This window comes from Antechinus flavipes, chromosome 3 (assembly GCF_016432865.1).
Source record: "Antechinus flavipes isolate AdamAnt ecotype Samford, QLD, Australia chromosome 3, AdamAnt_v2, whole genome shotgun sequence".
In the NCBI taxonomy this organism is placed as follows: Eukaryota; Metazoa; Chordata; class Mammalia; order Dasyuromorphia; family Dasyuridae; genus Antechinus; species Antechinus flavipes.
This window is the reverse complement of record NC_067400.1, coordinates 597454575-597473767: the sequence shown is the minus strand read 5'-3', so window position 1 is coordinate 597473767 and position 19193 is coordinate 597454575. Positions and strand designations below refer to the sequence as shown.

The window sequence follows — 19193 nt, the reverse complement described above, 5'->3', positions numbered from 1 at the left end:
TTTTACATTTATGCTTTTTTACATGTTTCCCCCACTAGAATATGAACTAATTGCAAAAAAGGATTCATTTTGGGCCAAGTGCATGGTCCTTACTTGACATGACACTTACTTGAAACCATCTTATTAGATGACTTCAAGGCTTTTGGGAGTCAGCGAGGTGGCTCAGTGGGAACCAGTCCTGAAGTCAGGAGGATGGGAGTTCAAAATTGATCACCTAGCTGTGTGATCCTGGGCAAGTCACTTAACCTCAATTGCCTCAGGGAAAAAAAAAAGATCTGCTTTCTTCATGTATCAATATAGAACCAGACATCTCTTGATCTATTTCCTCTACTCATCTAAAATGCTTGTCTTGTTTGCTCACTGATGGCCTTTTATTTTGGTGACTGTACTGACTGAATCTATCTTGCAGGACTTACCCCAAGCCCATCCACACCAGGAGCACTGCTGATCTAAGTCACCTTGGATCTTTATTATGGCCCAAAAGACTCCTCCCCACAATTTCCCGGTAGACGTGACCATCCATCCTGTCAGTCACTAAGGTTTATTTTTCTAGCCATTCTTGATTTTCCATCCCTGCCAACCCCCCTCAGGGGACAGACCTTGTCGATCCCTTTACTTCCATTATCCGCTTCCCAGTCTTCATGTGGACTCTAGCCTTATTTCCATCCTTCACTATCTTTTGCCTGGACTATCAAAAGCCCGACTGATTTTCCAGGCTCAGGCTTCTCCTCCAAACCTGTCCAGGGCCTTTCTTAATCTTGAGTCACCACATTCTCCCTCTTGAAATGATTTTTCACCTACATTTACCTGTTGACACATCCTTCCGGCCATTAGGGGCAAGACTGGTTCTTTGTATGCTTGAGGCATTCCAACCTGCACTTTTGCATTCATCGACATCTATACTCCCACTCTCAACAGCCCCAGCCCCGAGATAAACAGACACGGTTTCCAGAGGGTTACTGAATACTTTTATTCTGCACAGAGAAGCCACTAAGGATCTGCCTGTGGGCTTTTTGGGGCTGCATCACAAACATATGGCTCCACATACCAACAAGGGAGGGGTGAGAACAGGTCACTTTAGCCCAGTCACAAGACAATAAGGCCTTCTGACAGAGGTGCAGATGATCAGGGACAGTCTCTGATAAGACAGTTCTAAGGAAGCAGTGAGAACATCACAGAGAGGTGGAGGGGAGAGGGAAGTTACACAGCAGAGGCCCCTGCCCCCAGAACAAAACTGGTCTAGTACTTGGCGCTGCCCACTCGCAGGACAGGAGCAGACTTCTACGGAGGTGACTGGAGCCTGCTAGCTTTTAGCTCGGAGGCTTCCCTGCCAAGCAGTTTACTTGGCCTGAGGATTTCTGAAGTTCCTTCCGGCAAACCTAGCCTTGCTGCCCAGTTCTTCCTCGATTCTGCGGGGGAAGAAACACAGGTAGCATAACCATGGAGAGCACCAAGGCAACACATTTACTAATCAATCCATCTATATCCAGAGCCGGCCAGATTCCCATTATTAGGTTACAAATGGCTGACACTCTGTGGCCCAGAAAGTTCAGGAGCCCTCTAAGATCTCGTTCTCCAGAATACACCACGGGGATGCCAGGCAGTGGCATATAGCAGGAATTGAATGCTTATTACTCCTTTTTCCCTGCCCCTGTCAAGTCTTGAACACTTCAAAGGGAACAAAACAAAAGAAACAAAAAAAACCCCAAAACACCTCAAAAACTCTGGAAGTCAATATTTTGAAGGAGGGATGTTGAAAAGATCAGGTATGCATGGAAATAAGCAAATGAAGAAAGAAAACGTCCCAAATGAAGCTGAGGGCCATTACTACATTAAAAAATGTAAAAACCTTCTTGAGAATCTTGAGAAAGGCTCAATGTCTGAGGAAAAACTCATTGACCAAACACAAAAAGAGATCAAGCTTAATCATATGTTCAAGGAGATAGATTTTGAATAACTATGATCTTCTGGACTAGGAATATGCACACGTGGTGAATTTGAAAAACCTTGTTATGTTCAGGATGTCCTAACAGGGATGGGTGAGAGAACTCAGAAGAGGAGTGTGCAATAAAGCTTGATATAATTTCCTCAAAATGAGTGATGATATTTCTTCTCTGATAGTTTGATGATCCAGGTTAAGAAGGATCCTGGTTCCTTCTCTAAATCACCAGAGGGTGGCAGTAGGACAAAGAAGTCCTCTTCTGAAAGCTCATACAAAGAAATTCAATTGCTGAGGTTAAATGAAGGAGGAATATTTTATATTTTCCTACAGAATTTTTTGCCACCAAAGAAAGTAGAGTGAGCCAACATTTACTTGGAGAATTGACAATGCTAAGAAATCTTTTGCACAAAGGCAGCCTTTTAGTTTTTCCCCCCCCAAAGGCCCATTAAAAAGCATCTCCTTACCTAAGAAGCTGGTTATACTTGGCTAGACGCTCAGATCGGCAAGGGGCACCAGTCTTGATCTGGAAGAAAAATCAAGTCAGGAATAATATGAAGACTTGCATTTTGAGGGAAAGACCAATATTAGACATGAACTCAACAAATAATCTAATGGGAGAAACCTAGGGCATTGTCCACCCTTTAAGATGCGAGATGGACAGAGGTATCTATAGATAAGAGAGAGCTATGTAGCTCTCTCTAGGATAAATTACCACTCCCAAAGCCCCAGCATGCAGCTTGCTGAAAAAGCATTATAGCACAGGTTAGATACTTCCGCTGGAGCTAGTCCTTACCTGCCCAGTGCAGAGACCCACCACCAGGTCTGCAATGAAGGTGTCTTCAGTCTCTCCAGAACGATGGGAAACCATTACTCCCCACCCATTGGACTGTGCCAGCTTGCACCTAGAAGTCATACAAGAAAATTAAAGCAAGACAACAATTGTTTATATTTCTATCAAGCCTCTCAAAATCCCCACCGCACCTCATCTACAACAATCATGTGACTAAACTCTCCAGCACTATTGGACCATCTCCCTGTGAAGGCTGACAAATTGATTCCCTCTATCCCTTATAGCAATGTGATGAACCAATCTCAACCTCAAGAGTTGGGTTAGTTTCAGCACTGCTCAATGGAATCTCAGGCAAGTCACTTAAAATTAAATCTGTATTCTCATCTTTAAAACGACAATATACTATTTTTACTTGGTAGGATGTCATAAAAAGCATTAACATACATAAGTCACATTATAATGCTAAATCACTACCAGACCTCTAGCAGCAGTTGAATAATTTACTAATTTACAGCTGAGAAAGTAGACTTCCTACAGTAATTCTTGCTAATATTCTAGGGTCATCTTGGCAATAGACCAGCTGAACTGAGCAGAAAACTCACTGTCTGGTTGGGCCTTGAACTAGGCTCTGATTATCCTCAAATTCCTGATATTAAAGGCAAAGGAAAAGACTCTTTGAAACGTTAATTCAAGATCAATTCAAAGCTTGAGTTTTGAAGGGAAAGCTTAATCTAGGTAACCAGAACAGAATAACATGCAACAGACTCTTCTCAAGAACTATCATTCATACTGCCCTATTATACAATGTCACATTCACAACATTACAACAAGTGGTTAATAAAAACTATAAATAGTTATACATACACATATATACATAATAAGCTATAAATTTCACCTTACAGACAAGCAGTCAGGTGAGAGCTGAGGTGACTTGACCATGGTCAACCAGGTAGGGGAATATAGGGGAAGAGGGATAGAGTAGGGGGTATTTCCTTTCTGCACTGGATTGAGATGGCTCCTTAGAAGCCCGAGCCCTGCTCTCTCCTGATAGTTTATCCCGGTGTCCCCAAAAAGGACTCACGCCTGGAGAGACTCGGTCACGGAGCCAATCTGGTTCACTTTGAGGAGAAGGCAGTTGCAGGCTTTCTCATTCACAGCCTTTTCAATGCGCTTGGGATTGGTCACTGTGAGATCATCCCCTACCACCTGGATGCCTGCAGTGGCAGTGAAATCCTTCCAAGCCCCCCAGTCATCTTGGTCAAAGGGATCTTCAATGGACACCACTAAGGAAAAAGACAAGGCATTGCGTATAAACACATTCCCAAACTTCAAAATCCATAACCCAGAGTGAAGCCAAAATGAGCATAAGTTTTTATGCTCAAAACTCAACCAAAACAAGTTTCCCTGCATAAACAATCCTTTAGCAGGGTATAAAAATAACGTGGACTTCTGGAATAGATTTTTAAAAAGCAAACTCTCATTACATGGGACAGCCAGAGTAGTAGTAACAAGAACCAGCTAACCTTTATGACTCCAGAATTATAGTGAATGTGCTTCCACAAGACTACTATTGTGCTTTACAGAAACAACCTAGGGAGTAATTAGATCACCACATGTACGACCTCAAGTCGCTAGAGGTCATGAGATGCCTTGTATCATTTTGTTCCTTCATCATTAAAAAAACCTGGTGTCTCAGACCATCACATATTCTTTTCATAGAATCATAGGAAAGGATCCAAATCACGGAATGTAAGCCCATCATTTTACCAATGAGCAAATTAATTCCGAGATATTCAATAATGTGATCATGATCACAGAGCTGGTCTGTGGAACCAGATGCAGTTGGTGGGCTCGTACCTGGATAGTCCTTGATGAAGGTCTTGTAGAGGTCCCCGAGCTCAGAAGGAGAGATGTATCGGTTGGGATCATCAGGAGACTTGAAATCCAAGTCATATTTCCCAGAGCGGAAGAATTCTGAGGCAGCCACGTCCATACCAATCACAACCTTATCAGTATAACCGGCTTTACCAATGGCTTCTTTCAGCAGCTCCAGAGCTGGAAAAGATGGCAGTGGAAAAGAAGGTAAGAAAACACTGTAGGTGAAAACAGAAATCTCACTTCAATAGGTCTCAAGCAGGGAGTTTAACAGGGAGGGCAAGAGACACTCAGTCTCCACAGAACTGCTCTGGTTCCTAGCTCCAGTTACCTTTGCTCTCCCTGCCTTGGTAATGAGAAGCTGATTCTAACTGAGGGGTAGCCTAGCTCTTAGAAGGTCACCCAGCAGGAAATTCGGTAAGGTCTTTAAGGAACAGTCTTCCCCATCGACAACTGGCCCAGATTCATTGCTCAGGAACAGCTGCATTCACCAAGCTACAGTTACAGTAAGCAGCTGAGATCAGCCTTTTCAAAGGCGGCAGTTTAAATGGAATCAGTGGCTGAAAATCCAAGAACAAATACAAGCACTACGGAGGTGGAATCCTGAATGCCAAGTGCCCAGCTTGATCAGAAAGAACGTAGGAAACATGCCTTCTGACACGGCATCTCCCTGATGGAGATATGTGTGTGTATGGGGATATGTTTTCTCCCTATCTTTGCAGGGTCTTCCCTTTCTCTGATGGGGTGCTGTTGATGACCCATTTCCCCTCAAGATGAACAATGGCTAAATCCCTTAACATTTCCTTCACCTTTGCTTTCTATTTACCCAATTGCCACCCTTTAACTAGATCTAAGAACTAAAATCAGAACAAGCCAAGTCAATGAGACAGCATTATGGTAATTTAAACAAATTTAACCAAGAGTTAAAATTAACTGAGGGACTTGAATTATTGCTCTGTCTCTGAAGATGGCCTAAATTTCTCCCCTGGCAAAATGGAGGTTGGGTACTGCTAGCTGGGGCACTGCATACAACTACCCTTACAGAACTTATCAATCATTGAACATTTAAGTTGATTAGCAAGTCACCTATTTTTACTTAATGAAAAGCAAAGTCTCCTAAGCAATCTGATCTTAGGTCTAAGAATGACAATTGAAGAGCCCAGAAAACTGTAAGGCTTGCTCCCAAATAGGCGAGGAGCCATATCTCTACAGTCCTGTTGGGACAACAAGGACAGAAACAGAAATCAGTTCATTCTAGTCCACGATTCATTACCTTCTTTATTCTCTAGAATGTTAGGAGCAAAGCCACCCTCGTCCCCTACGTTAGTGGCATCCTGTCCATATTTCTTCTTAATCACGTTCTTCAAGTTGTGGTAGACCTCAGCCCCAATGCGCATGGCCTCCTTGAAAGTTGCTGCTCCAACAGGGAGGATCATGAACTCCTGCATGGCCAGCTTGTTACCAGCATGGGAGCCACCATTGATCACATTGAAGGCCTGGGGAGAAGTACAGAGATCAATTTGATCCATCAATTAACTGTTCTAGGGTCTGTAAAGAACAAATACCCCTGGGATGCCGAATCCAGTCAACGCACACCCTGATAAAGTCCTTGTCCATTTCAGAACAAGGGTGCCATCTGTGTTGGGCTCATCCCTCCCAAAGCACTAGCATGAGCCAATTAGACCCAGAAAATAATACTTTGTATTCATGAAGTGCTTTAAGGTTTTTAAAGTATTTTGTTTGATAATCACAACACTAAAAAGTTCTGACTAGTGTTGGAGGTGGAATTTAACCTATATCACATGAAACATTGTCAGAATATATTCTAGGCCAGAGAGAAACAATCAACTTACTGGAACTGGAAGGATGACTTCACTATTGCCTGCAAGGTCAGCAATATGGCGATACAGGGAGACACCTTTCTCAGCAGCTCCAGCCTTACAAACAGCCAGAGACACTCCCAATATGGCATTTGCACCAAATTTAGCTAAAATGGTAAAAAGGAAATGTTAAATAAAGTTTATTTCCTGAAAAGTTATCCTTTGTATTATGCATATAGTAGTAGCTCTATGGGTTATCAGCTCTTGAAGACTTTTACAATATGGCTAATAGGGAAATGTCTTGCATGCCTATACATGTATAATCGATATCAACTGACTTTTCAAAGAAAGAAACTCAAAATTTTAAAAATTGAAATGTTAAAAATTTGTTTACATGAAATTGAGAATAAAAAATTGTAAAAATCAAAAATGAAAATATCTATATTCCGTAATTCCACTCCTGTGCTTGAAGGGCTCTGCAATTTGGCTTCTGGAACCAACCCACACACTTATGATCACCCAAGCTGTCAGCCCAAGACTATCTTTCCAGTCTCTATGGACAGAGGAACAAATGGGTAATGCTCTTCACTGAATAGAATGATGCATTGCTTTAGATATGGAGAATTCCATACCCTTTTGGATCAAGGGTATCAGCTACTCACATTTATTTTCAGAGCCGTCCATTTCTATCATTAACTTATCGATTTTCTCCTGTTCCACAACATTCAGTTTCTGCAAAATAGAAAAAAAAAAGTTGCAGAAAGGAAGAATTTTTGCTACTTCACTAATGGCTTCTGAAGCTTGAGGATGGGGAAAAATTGCTGGCATAGCACAGATCTACTAGGCTCATAGAACTAAACTAAATAAGTTTGGAAAAGCAACTGGACTAATCACAACATGAGGGGAAGAAATGGGCCTAGAACTTATGAACTTTAATCTCCTAAAGTATTTCTAGTCACACTCTCATTCTGTTTGTAGGAGTTGTAACATCAGTTGTGAATGGATTTCCATTTATGTCCAATGCGCACAGGACACCATCTGAACTTGTCATCTCAGTGACAAGGGATTTTTAGTGAAATTTAGTCTTTAGAGAGCTGCTAAGATGGAGTATCAAGTGATTAAATGACAGGCTCAGAAGCAAACTGCCAATTAAAGAAATAGGACTAAAACCAGGTGTTCTTAAGGACAGCTTTATCCATTTTACTACTGCCTTAAATGGAAAGGATCCAACAAATTATTTGTACTCCTCACTTTGGGAGATAAAGGCCCATTTCTACTCTTTTCTATAAATGTCCACTTTGCTAAGTAAGAAGTATATGCCAAATTCCTCTAACTACAGGAAGAGTAGTTTAATAGGCATGCCGGATGCCCTCATAAAGCACAAAGTCTACCCAGAGATATTAACAGATATAATATGAAAACATATGACTGATTTTAAAGATATCATGGCATTTATCCATTCAAATATTTTTCTTCAAAGTGTTTACTCTGAGAAGCTTTATGCTTTACAATATTCTTATTTCACATTTATTTTAGGGCTCTTCTAGAACTGCATTTAGAGCCTGCATATTTTTTTACTTTTGCCAAAACAGCATAATTTTAGAGCAGACAAATTTTTGCTAAAATGTCACTTGGAACTGATCTGATGAATAGATAATCAAGATGGGTACACAACTGGCATGGGTTGAAGGGAAGGAGAACCAACAAAGTGACCAAAATGTGGTTAAGTTGATTTCTTCTTGCAAATTGCAAACCCTGGAAATTAGCTTAAAAAGCAAACCCAGAGAATTCCTACTCTCTTCTGGGCAACAAAAGCATACCTAGAATAAAATGTAAATGAGATGGTCCCCAATGAAGACTTTGGAGGACAGCAGTCATTTATGTGAATAGATTCTATCATGCTTATTTAAAAAATTAGTTTAATTCTCTGCCAGGTATGGGGGAGGAGAAGGCAACATAATGAATAAGACTTGAACTGACTCTTTGTCAGTTAGTACTTAAAGAAATGCATGCACGTCAAAGGAGCAGAAAGCCTATGTACAAGACAAGGAGGAGCCAAGAAAACCTGGTTGGCACTGAGCATGCATATGGGCAAATAAGGTAGCCAATATAGTGAGGCCAGAGCAGAAGGACTAGACTGAAGCATTTGTAACAGATATGGTTAGCCAAAGAACTGTAGGTTCCTGACCAGGAGAGTAATATGATAGAAGTGGGATGTGTATATGTGTTTGTCACTGACTTGACCAAATTATTATGATGGAACATACAGTAATTCAAGCATGATATTAAGACAGGAGAATGGAGGAAAACAGAAATACAAGAGATTTTTCAAAGGCTGAAGAAGAGTTTGCTAATACATGAAGAGTAAAAAGTGAATGAACCTGAGGTTTCTGGAACAGGACAATGGTACAACTATCAATATAAAGGGGAGAGTTGAGAGGGGGAGCCAGTTCCTAAAGTCAGGTTAGCTTTTTAGCTTCTTTTAGAGTTAAGGGAGTTGAGCACAAGGGAGTGGAGACAGCTAGTGGAGTAAGCAGGCTTCCTGACTTCTAACATTCAGTTTAGCTATAAAGATTAAAAGAAGTTTTCTCAATGAGACAGCAAGGAAAAAATTTACATTTGCTAAAGCAAAAGTCCTTGGAATACTGCTGCAGTTATTCAATGAAATCTTATCCCAAGGAGAATGTTAATTTCCAAAATGAGGAAAAACTCTGTACTCAAGAGGATGGTCTTTCCTTTCTGTGCAAATGATTTCCTTAAAATAAAAAAATAAACTGGTGAATAGTAATGATCTACACCATGACAAGTGATTCTAGCTTCCAATTCCATTTTCATTATGTAAGACAAGATCTTATAGCCCTTCTCCCTTATCTATAAATTTAGGCAAATACCAAAATCCTAGGAAGGAAACTAGAAATAAGCACTTGGACACTGTCTTACCTCTTTAGTGATTTGTATACCCGTCTTTAAAAAGCAAATAGCCAGTCAGCCAAATAGGTTAACCTAAAGTATATTCATGCACTGGATAGAATATCCCACAGGCTGGTTTCTCCAGCTTGAGCCTTTAACAGAGGAAAAGGACACTGAAATTGGGAATATGTATTAGTTAAAATGAGGAAGGAGCCTACCTTGCTAACCAGGCTTGGGGCAATAGTTTTATTGATGTGCTCAACCGCTTTTGAGACACCTGGAAGGAACAAGCAAATCAAATCACTAACATTAATACACAGGCCAAGCAGGCATTGCTAGATGATTACCACCAATGGTCCACAGGGGATTCAATCCGCCATGTGACCCGCAAAGTCCCTTCTGGTAGAATTCCCACCTCTTTCCCCTCGGCACTGGCAGGCTTTCCCGCCAAACCACGAGTACATCTGCACAGGATCCCAAAGAGTTAAAACCAGAGAAGCACCATCTAAGAATACCTGCTGGTAGGTTAATTGGGAGACCATGCATTGGAAATACCATCTGCAGACAGACTACAGTCAAAGCTTTTACCAGTCCATTACCTGGGTACATAAAGCAGTTGCCAGGAACTCATTAACATATTTAACAGGTCTGGAGACACCTGACCAGGGACACAAATGATAGAGAAGGAGAAAAGGAAAAAAGAAAACACTCAGGAAAGATCAGACTGTGTGAGACAAAAGAAGAAATCAGAAAAGGAAAAGAAGAGTGAATCAAGATTCTTAGGCTTAGTATTTATTCAACATATATTTAACTTAACTATGATCTCATGGAGAGGAGAGAGAAGAGAGAAGAGAGGAGAGAGGGAGAGAGAGAGAGAGAGAAAAATCAATAGTTTAAATTGCTCCTATTTAAGACTGACACTGAGACACCTTAATAAAATGATTTAAGTTAATTATAATAATAATAAATAATAATTTGATATGGTCTTTCCACTCTTCATTCAGCGATACAATACATCCAAACAAAAGCAGTACAGAACGACTTCCTCATCAAACCCAACTCGGAGCAGTATATAAGTGTCAGTGATCTGCCACAGAGAACATAAGGCACTATGCAGGCTCCTAATTATCAATTCTGAGTCCAAGATCACAGCTCTTTCTGCTTCAACCTTCTTTCCAGCAAAGAGGCAGGTTCTTAATTAGGGAGTTTCATTAGCTCCTGGTGTAATTCCCTACCTGAAACTATAACCCTCAGCGGATTTTCTACACTTGTTGCCAGGGAAATTGTTGCAATTCAACAAACATGAGAATTAAGACATGGCTGCTATGGAAAAACTAATGCTTGTATACAAGTTAATTCCATAGGAAGGGAAATAGTGAAATCCAAGCTCTTTTCTAGTACTGTTCTCCTAAAAACTAACAAAAATATGAAGGTCATTCCCTAAAAGATTTACTTTCGTTAACACAGTTGGAATTTCCTAAATGCCAAGTAAGCAAAGGCAAATAAATATATTTTGGAAATTCTGCCTTGGCATTCCCAACCCAATTTTGCTGGAGGAAATATGTAGGTTGTTGTAATGGAAATAAACATATTTTATTCATTATTTCCTATAATAAAGATAAGCATGTTCACAGTGGGTATGCCTTACATAAAGACTGTTAATTCTTTAAAAATGTACAAAAATGTAAGGATCGTACCCAAGGGGAAAAGCTAATGTTGGTTCTGTATCAGGAGAATGAATGGGCATAGCTAGGGGCTAGGAGCACTCTAGTCTTGAGATAAGGGCTGCAGAACTGCCAAGATGGCCCTAAGGAGGGAGAAGGACTGGAAAAGGTAAAGGGTCCAAATTAATGAGCCAAATGGTGGGTGGTCTTGAAGGAAAGCCCCTCTCCACAAACTTATGAACTAAATTAATACCCCTGAATAACAAATTGAAAAGCAAAGTCTATTGCCACTAGAAAATTATGTTGGTGCTATAGTTTAACTGCCACTAGTAAATACTGATGTCCAATTCCAATAAGTCTTATCTAGAATGAAATAAGATGATTCTAGTTAAAGTCAAGATCCCTTTTTCAACATCCTTGCTTTTGATCAACAGGATCAGAAATGAGTTATTGTCCTAAAAACAGCAAAATGAAATTTTGAAAGGACTGTCATACATCTGATTAGTAAAGATTAGGAAGTTTACTGCATTTTCCCATACTATCTTCTAGAACTATAAAAAGACTTCTTATGGAATTTTATATTTATAGCTAATTTTGTTTTTATTTTAAAAGAAGCTAAATTAAAATTAACAGGTCTCCTTTTTCAAACTTATCCTTAATTTCAATAGCCTAAGCATAGATGAATTGTAGAATAGGAACTAAATAAGGATATGCTATAAGCTAAGAGACAGACGATAAAGATAAGAAATGTTGATCACTTACATAAGAACCCAGTTAGATTCATTCTTAAACACAAATAGGTGAATACTGTGGAAAAGGGGAAACAGTAGTAGTACATTCCCAGCATGGTTCTCTTACCTTTCCCCATATAGCGGGTCTTATCATTGTCCCGGAGTTCCAGGGCTTCATGGACACCGGTGGAAGCACCACTGGGCACAGCAGCTCGAAAGAGACCTGGGTGGTTTTTTCCATTTCATTTTTTTTGGGGGGGGGGGGGGGGGAGAATAGGGGATGAGGAAGAAAGAAAACAGTAACATATTAATCAGCTAGGTGTAAGTCAAAAAGCTATGCAAATAATTCTCTCTCCACTCAGATGGCAGAAATGACAAGCAAAAAGAATCCTCCTTCCACTTCCCTCTATCAATTGAGAAAGAGTTCACCTACACAAAGTTTCATTTCCTCTAGCTTCCCCTAATACTTGTCCTTATCAGATCCAAGTATTACATCATTTACCAGGCTGTTGACTTGACAGCAATAGTTTGGAGAAGAACCTGAGGAGGGAGAAAGGGAGCAAGCACTGTGGCTCTAGTGCTCTTAAATCAAGCTGAACCAGGCAGCCAGTTCTCAGTCCTGAGGTTGGTTCAAACATTCATCAAGCAAGCTCATTCAACCATTCAGGAAGCAAAATCAGCTCAGCTGGGTCAGGGAACAAAGTCTATTGTGATTGCTTATTGCATTAGGTCCTTGAACAACAGGAGGTCTGAAGAACTAAGATGGAACACCACCAAAAAAAAAAAAAAGCAGACAAGAAAAGGCACAAAGCTTAGAAGTAATCGAACCTAAAAAGAATCTTAACTATGCAATTCCACAGATACACAAAGCCACTTGGTGAGGCTCATGCCTACAGCAGAAAAAAAGGAAAACTGAGGAGGGTTCCTGGAAAATCATGTTTTAAGAATACATTTCAAAGATTTGGAGGCAGGTGAAATTTTTCAGACCATAAGCAAAACCATTAGGTGTGTCTGGGTAGTAAATACAAGTGGCTGGCAACAAGTAGTATAATGAGTATACCCATTTCCTAATCAAATGGCATAATATAAGCACTGAGATTTTTCACCAAAATCCAAAAGAGAAATTGTGAAATCTTATGCACATTATCAGTTCAATTCAGATTGAGGAGAAAACAGATGGGTGATATCATTTAACAAAATCCTGCAACCTTACATTACTTTCCTTAACATACATTCAAGTCTCGGTTTCAGGAAAATCTATTTGTTATTAAACTTAAAATCTACTATCTAAACTTCATCAGGAAAATTCAGAACTTTTATAATTTGGAAAAGTTTCTTCATAACAATTCCCTACCACTGCTGTATTCTGCCTCCTGATGTCTTTCTTCTCACCTTTCCTTATACCAACTCTCCTCACCCCATGGTGTCTTTCTACTTCTTATAACTCTAACTAATTCTTTTAGCATGCTAATCTCCACTATGGGATTTAGCCTGTCAGTTAAGGGTATACTCCCCACCTCATGGATTTATTTCCTTTCTCCAGGTTAATTGTGAGATTCACTGGGGCACTTTTCCATTGTGAATTATTTAAAACCTGTTTAAAAATCGCTCATATTTACCATTCCCAGTGTCCATTGTATCTTTTCCTTTTACCTCTTCTCATAAATAAACCCACCTTTTAGCAAAGGAAAAAAGCTGCCTAAAGGTATGCATTCCTAACCTCAAGCCTAGTCTTTTTCTTTTCCTTTTTAAAAGTTCAGTTTACTTCTCTTTAATCAGTTTAACCTTCTGACCTAACAAAGAAGTCTCACATCATGAAAGGATGCCCAGCCTACGTGACATGAAGCACATACCACAGAGCCATACTGAGCATGCACCTCAAGAAGCTGCTTTGGCTTAACTCAAAAGAGCAGCTCATGAGGAGCTTCCTCATAAAGGAAGGGGCAAAACATGTCAAAGGAAAGTGACAGATTACATAGCACTTTTTTTTAGTAAAAAGGAAAGAACCAGGGTAGAAAAAGCAGAAGAGTGGAGTTTTGTTAGCCCAGTTATGAGTCACAATGAGGGGCTCATTCTCACTAACCAGTAGTATGCTAATGATTCCCTATCATTTCTCATCTATCTCAAAAGGAAAGTAAGGAGAAAACCGTTTTTTCTAAGGGCTATTAAAGAGCTCTCACTCATTTTTTATGTCCTTCCACTTCCGGAGAGAGACCTGCAAGTACCATGTGAATCAGCAGCAGGCACTACAAAATTTCCATGGAGTTCTGCCATGCTTCTCTGTCCCTACTTTGGTTACAGAGGAATTAAGGGCTACATTTTAAACTGTAAATACTTGGCCTCTTTGAGGCCCGTCAAACAAAGACAAACCCAACTGGTGCCGATTTACAACTTCAGCCCACGTTCATCTGCTCTCCGTTCAGGAGGGAAGACTGCCTTGTTTCTAGTCTTCTTTCCTTGTCTCCTTTGTCTTCAAGAACCAAGCGAGGACAAGTTGAATACACTTGGAAGAGCCATATAATGTTCTCTTACATGTGCTCCACCCCATTAGTCATCCCACAAGCCAGAGCTTACTCATGTGTGCCAAAGTCTGCTAAGATTTTTCTTATGCACAAGGAAGTAAATTTATTAAGAAATTTATTAAGTGCCTACTAAGTGTCAGGTCTGTGCTAAGTAAACCCAATATCTCATCTGGAAGTATAAGGTTTGGTGGATCTTTAAAAAAAGAAACTTGAGCTTTTAACATGGTGAGAAAGTAGCCAGTTTATATGAGGATAGTGGAAGAGAGAAAAAACTAGAGAGCAAACAGGTAAAACTTTATGGTTTGCACCTTTTCCAGTGTAGAGATCAACTTCAACAGTGGGGTTTCCACGAGAGTCGAAGATCTCTCTGGCGTAGATCCTGAGGATAGACATGTTGAATTTCTGTGGGGAATAAATTTCAAAAATTAACAGAAGTCATCCTTCAGCTCTACTTCTAACAGTTATACTTACTCTAGCCTTGGTAAGGAACACAAATGTGAACCCTACTTTCAAAGGGGCACGTGATCTAGCACGCAGCCATAATACAGATATTATAATTCAAAGTAGCAGCTGATAAGGGCCAGATGAGTAGCACAAACTAAGAGTTTCATAGAAGTACAAAGGTAAGAGATCATTTCCAGCTGGAGTGATCTTTTAAACTAGATTCTTAAGGGCATATAAAATTTTAATAAAGGATATGAGGAAAGGTAAATAGCTGCAATAAACTAAAAATAAGATATAGGGTGGGAGATAAAGTAAAGGCTGACTTGGGGTGAGTCTATGAAAGGATCTTGAAAGCCAACAAAGGCCTTTGGACTTTTCAGTAGAGGTCCCTTTGAAAATTCAGAGGTAAAACAATGAAAGCAGTGTGTTAGGAAAAGAACATTAAGCTGACAGGGGCAAGCCAAGTCTATAGGCGGAGGGATAAAGAAATTGTAATGTTGGGTATTCCAGTGCAAGTTTTTTGGGGGAGGAGTTCAGAATTTGAATGAAGGGATCAAAGTCTGAAGCCTGGGAAAAGCGAATGACATCGGGCCCAAGCTTAAGCAGCCATCAACTTCTAAGTCACTTTAGGGAGTTGGGACTACAATGAAACAGTCCTTTACCTTCAATGAGATTACATAGAATAAATGATCAATAGCAAATCACGGAACTCAATAAATGCTTTAGGATGCTCACTATAATTTTCTGTTTCTTGTTAATAATCTACTGGTCCTTTTTGATACTGATCAACTGGTTCAAGAGCATCCTTATTTTCCCTATATCTTAGGTGATTTAATAAATTCTGGGTAATTTAAAAAATATGCTAACCTAAGTTTTTGAAGAGAAGCAAGTTATCCAACTTATAAAAGTCTTAAAATTTAAAGAAAGGGGTACTGTGCAGTAGTTGAGAGTCTCAGGAATCAGAAGACATCATGAGAAGACCAAGTCTCACCCTGGTACATTCTGGCTGTGGGACCCAACCTTAACTTTTAAGGAACTCTTTTAAGATGTTAACTTGCAGAGAAGTTGCTGACTTTCAGGGAGAGTTTCCTCATCACAACTCGCTATATAAACTGATTCGGTTTTTCTCTCTTCAAAATGAAAAACATGTTACAACTTGTAAATGGAAATTATGACTGGGGAATGATACAACCATGACACACTGGAATGCTTAGGGAGAAAAAGGGAAAAACCAAATGACCCAGAACTGACACATAACCTTCCCCTAGTGGAAAGTAGAGGACCCGCAAAGGCCTAATCTCTGCAGCTCTCCCTCCATTTGTTTTTCCCCAAGGCAAGCAACAAATGTAATAAGTCAAGGAACTGAGGAGGACTGGCAAGAATCCATGTCCCCAAACCATTAGAGCTTCCCTGGCCTCCCCCATCTCAGGAATGTTAAGGCAACAAATGGTACAGCAAATGGAGGCACTTAAGCCATTTCTTCTATCCTATTCACTGAAGAGTCATCAGCAAAGGTAAAACATCCAGCTAATTCCATGCCATTTGTGATAATTTAAAATTTCTAAATTATTCAGATTATTATCAGGTTGAAGTATAAATCCAACTTTCTTTTCAATAATATTTTGGTATGTTAGTGAAAACAAGTGCTCTTTTAAAATGGCACTACACCCACTCTAATTTCGTCTTAAAGTATAGGTCTGATGGCACCCTATTTTTGAGTTTTGTTGTTGTTTGGGGCAGCTAAGTGGCACGGTGGATGGACCACTGGGCCTGGGCTCAAAACAGGCCTCAAAGACACTAGCTGTGTATTCTTGGGCACATCAATTTACCCTATTTGCCTCAGTTTCCACATCTGCAAAATGAACAGAATGAAAAGGCAAACCACTCCAGTGTCTTTGCCCAGAAACCTCTGAATGCAGTTACAAAGTCAAACAGAACCGAATGATCACACAATTGTCTTGGGCAATGTACTGAGTACTTGTATTTACTGATTTTCAGTAAAATGATCTTCTAGATGGAGAATCACTCTAAAACACACATGGATCTCTGGACTGAACCATGTACCAGAACCTTAAAGTCATGGCCTAAATTGTGAGCTAGGGAAGAAAGTTTGCTAATTAAGACTAACCAATATATTCTAGAGGAAAACAGGGATCAAGAAAATATGGGTATTTTTAGAGGTTCTGTACCTGCAGATGTGAATGTTATTACAAGAGAGGAATAAAAAGATCCTTCTTTCAATGTGAATTGCTTACTCCAGCCTACTAAGATGAGGCATTCTGGCTAGTGTAGCCTTGGTCAAAAATAAGCATCATTACTTGCAGTTATTATAAGTTACAGTTCATTCCAAGGCAATCTAGCTGGACACTAAACCACTGAATTGCAATCACTGAGCCAGCTCCAATCACAGTGACACTCTAAGAAAAGCTATTGGGGGAAGTGCATCTATTCACAGCCCCTTCCTCCATTTTAGGCAAGGGACAAGTGTGATACACCATGAGGCAGCAACAATCTGCAACTGAAAAGGCCCGTTTTAGTTCACACAACAGAAGCTCGAAGGGAGAGAGGAATCCACCAGAAAGGACCAGTATCAATATTTTTTCTGGCCGCGATTTAAAGTCACTCCTACCTTCTTAGGGCCTTAGTTATTTTATCTGTAAAATGTGTGGCATGGATTAATCTCTTCCAGCTCTAACATGGTGTGACCTATATTTAGAAAAAAGATTACACCTCTTCCCTTACCACCGAGAAGCATAATTACTCAAACTGCTCTGTAATACTCTGAGGCCCTTTCAAAAGTGGCCCTCTAGCAATTATTCTAAGGAATTAGGACTACACTAAGGAATCACTGCACTCCGAATCCTACAGGTATTATAAGAAATCATTCTCTTCATTTAGAGTTCAGCTCCAGAGAGAAATAGCCCTGCGGAAAAAATAGTGGGGTCAGGTCCCCCCCCCTCCACTGCAAGGGAAATGTGTTGGTCCCGCCAGCATCATCCCGCACGGCCACCCCAAGTCGCTGCCCGGCCCCTCCATCAGCGTGACCTTGAGGGAGGCGCAGCACTCCTCAGGGCCGCCCTCTACGACTTTCTAAAGAAAAGGAGTGCGCGGAGCCTCGAAGACTCCAAAGTCCTCTCCCGATGCAAAAAGTTAACCGCCTCAAGGTGCTCCCGGGCCCAAGGGGAGCTGACCCCGGAATGGGCAGCGAGAGCCTCTGCAGTCCACAGGGAGGGAGATCGGAGCCGGCACAGGCGAGCCCGGAGGGGCTGGGACCCTTCAAAGCACCCCCCGCCCCTAGCAGGACTGACGGCCCAGGCCTGTCGGACTACCGTTACCTGGACAAGATTTCCTCCGCTGGGGTCAGAGAACAGAGGCCGAGGGACCTAGATACGCCGAGAGGGAGCGTTAAATGGGCGAACTCACCCCAGGGAACCCCTCCTTCTCCTCCCGTGGCTCCTCCTCTTTTTCCTGCTCGCTCCCCTAGGTCCCAGCGGCACCTCCTCCTCCTTCCAAACTTCCGGTCTAGGTTGGAGGGGGTAGGACTTGAGCACCGCCTCCCCTTTCTCTCATTTGCCTATCCCATAGCGCCACCGGTGCGTGCTCTCTTCTCCATTGGCGGAGCGCACAGTCTCTCTCACCTCCGGCCTTCTCATTGGGCAGTAAGTGGGCGGGGCTACGGCAGTAATGGAGAACCGCTTCGAGTCTTGCCCCTCCCACAGAACTGGGATGAAAAGGGGGGAGGGGGAAAGGGGGAAGGGTATGGGGTCGGGCTCGGGTTCGTATGTCACGTACTCTTCGTCCAGCACGATCTCTGTCCCCGGATTTATTTTTTGCAAGGACCACCTGTTATCCAGCCAGAGACGCTGGTCTCTTCTTTCCCCCACCCATGCTCTTGCTTCCAATCGGTACCATCTGCGCTTGCGCAGCCATCAAACCGTTAGGCCCCGCGCGAGAGCGGTACTTTATACCAAACCCTTCCCCCCACCCTCCAAGCTCATTCCCCTCATTCTCTGCGTGTGCGACCCACTGTGTCCTCCCAGCGAGGGCCAGAAAAGGGACTGACTAGCAAGTCAGTACAGCAGCCTTTCAGGGGCGTGGAGGCCTTATTGGGTGGAATTACTGACTGCCTCGCAGAATGCACCAAGTTATTCATTCTGCTCATGGAAAAAACCCAGCCCCTTACATCCCCGCCTCCCGAGCAGCTGCAAGACGGGACGCGCAGGCGCAGCTGTCACCGGCTAGAACTGCAGTGCTGCGTGACTGAATGAACGTAGCACCTAGCGCGCTCGCGCTCGCGCTCCCGAGGCGGGGGGTGGGAGGGAAAGAGGCTCGCGCGTGCGCAGGGCGAAGGACGGAGGAAGGAGATGCCTGTTCCTCCCTGGCCCGCCCCTTTCGGAGAACTCTCTTCACCCCACTCGGTCCCCGCCTCTCCTGGGCCTGATCCTGGAGTTTTTTCAATCACTTTGCAACTCATTACGGAAATTCTGGGTCTCCG

General features: G+C 41.7%; 1 protein-coding gene across 3 annotated transcripts; it reads right to left on the bottom strand.

The window, feature by feature from the left end:
- Positions 1–945: 945 nt before the first annotated feature.
- LOC127555910 (alpha-enolase) lies at positions 946–18202 on the bottom strand. Of its 3 annotated transcripts, none has more exons than XM_051988630.1 (12): positions 18122–18202; positions 14563–14656; positions 11860–11955; positions 9937–9995; positions 7090–7159; positions 6461–6594; positions 5881–6103; positions 4590–4787; positions 3814–4015; positions 2736–2844; positions 2407–2465; positions 946–1409 (listed from the first exon to the last, which is right to left on the bottom strand). In XM_051988630.1, exons 2-12 carry the CDS (start codon positions 14645–14647, stop codon positions 1340–1342), a joined length of 1305 nt encoding a protein of 434 aa, XP_051844590.1. In that variant the 5' UTR covers positions 14648–14656; positions 18122–18202; the 3' UTR covers positions 946–1339. The 3 variants fall into 3 exon arrangements, with proteins under 3 accessions (XP_051844590.1, XP_051844589.1, XP_051844591.1); XM_051988629.1 differs by lacking the exon at positions 9937–9995 and adding an exon at positions 9556–9614 and having other exon boundaries at positions 18122–18195; XM_051988631.1 differs by lacking the exon at positions 9937–9995 and adding an exon at positions 9556–9614 and having other exon boundaries at positions 18034–18132.
- Positions 18203–19193: the final 991 nt, after the last annotated feature.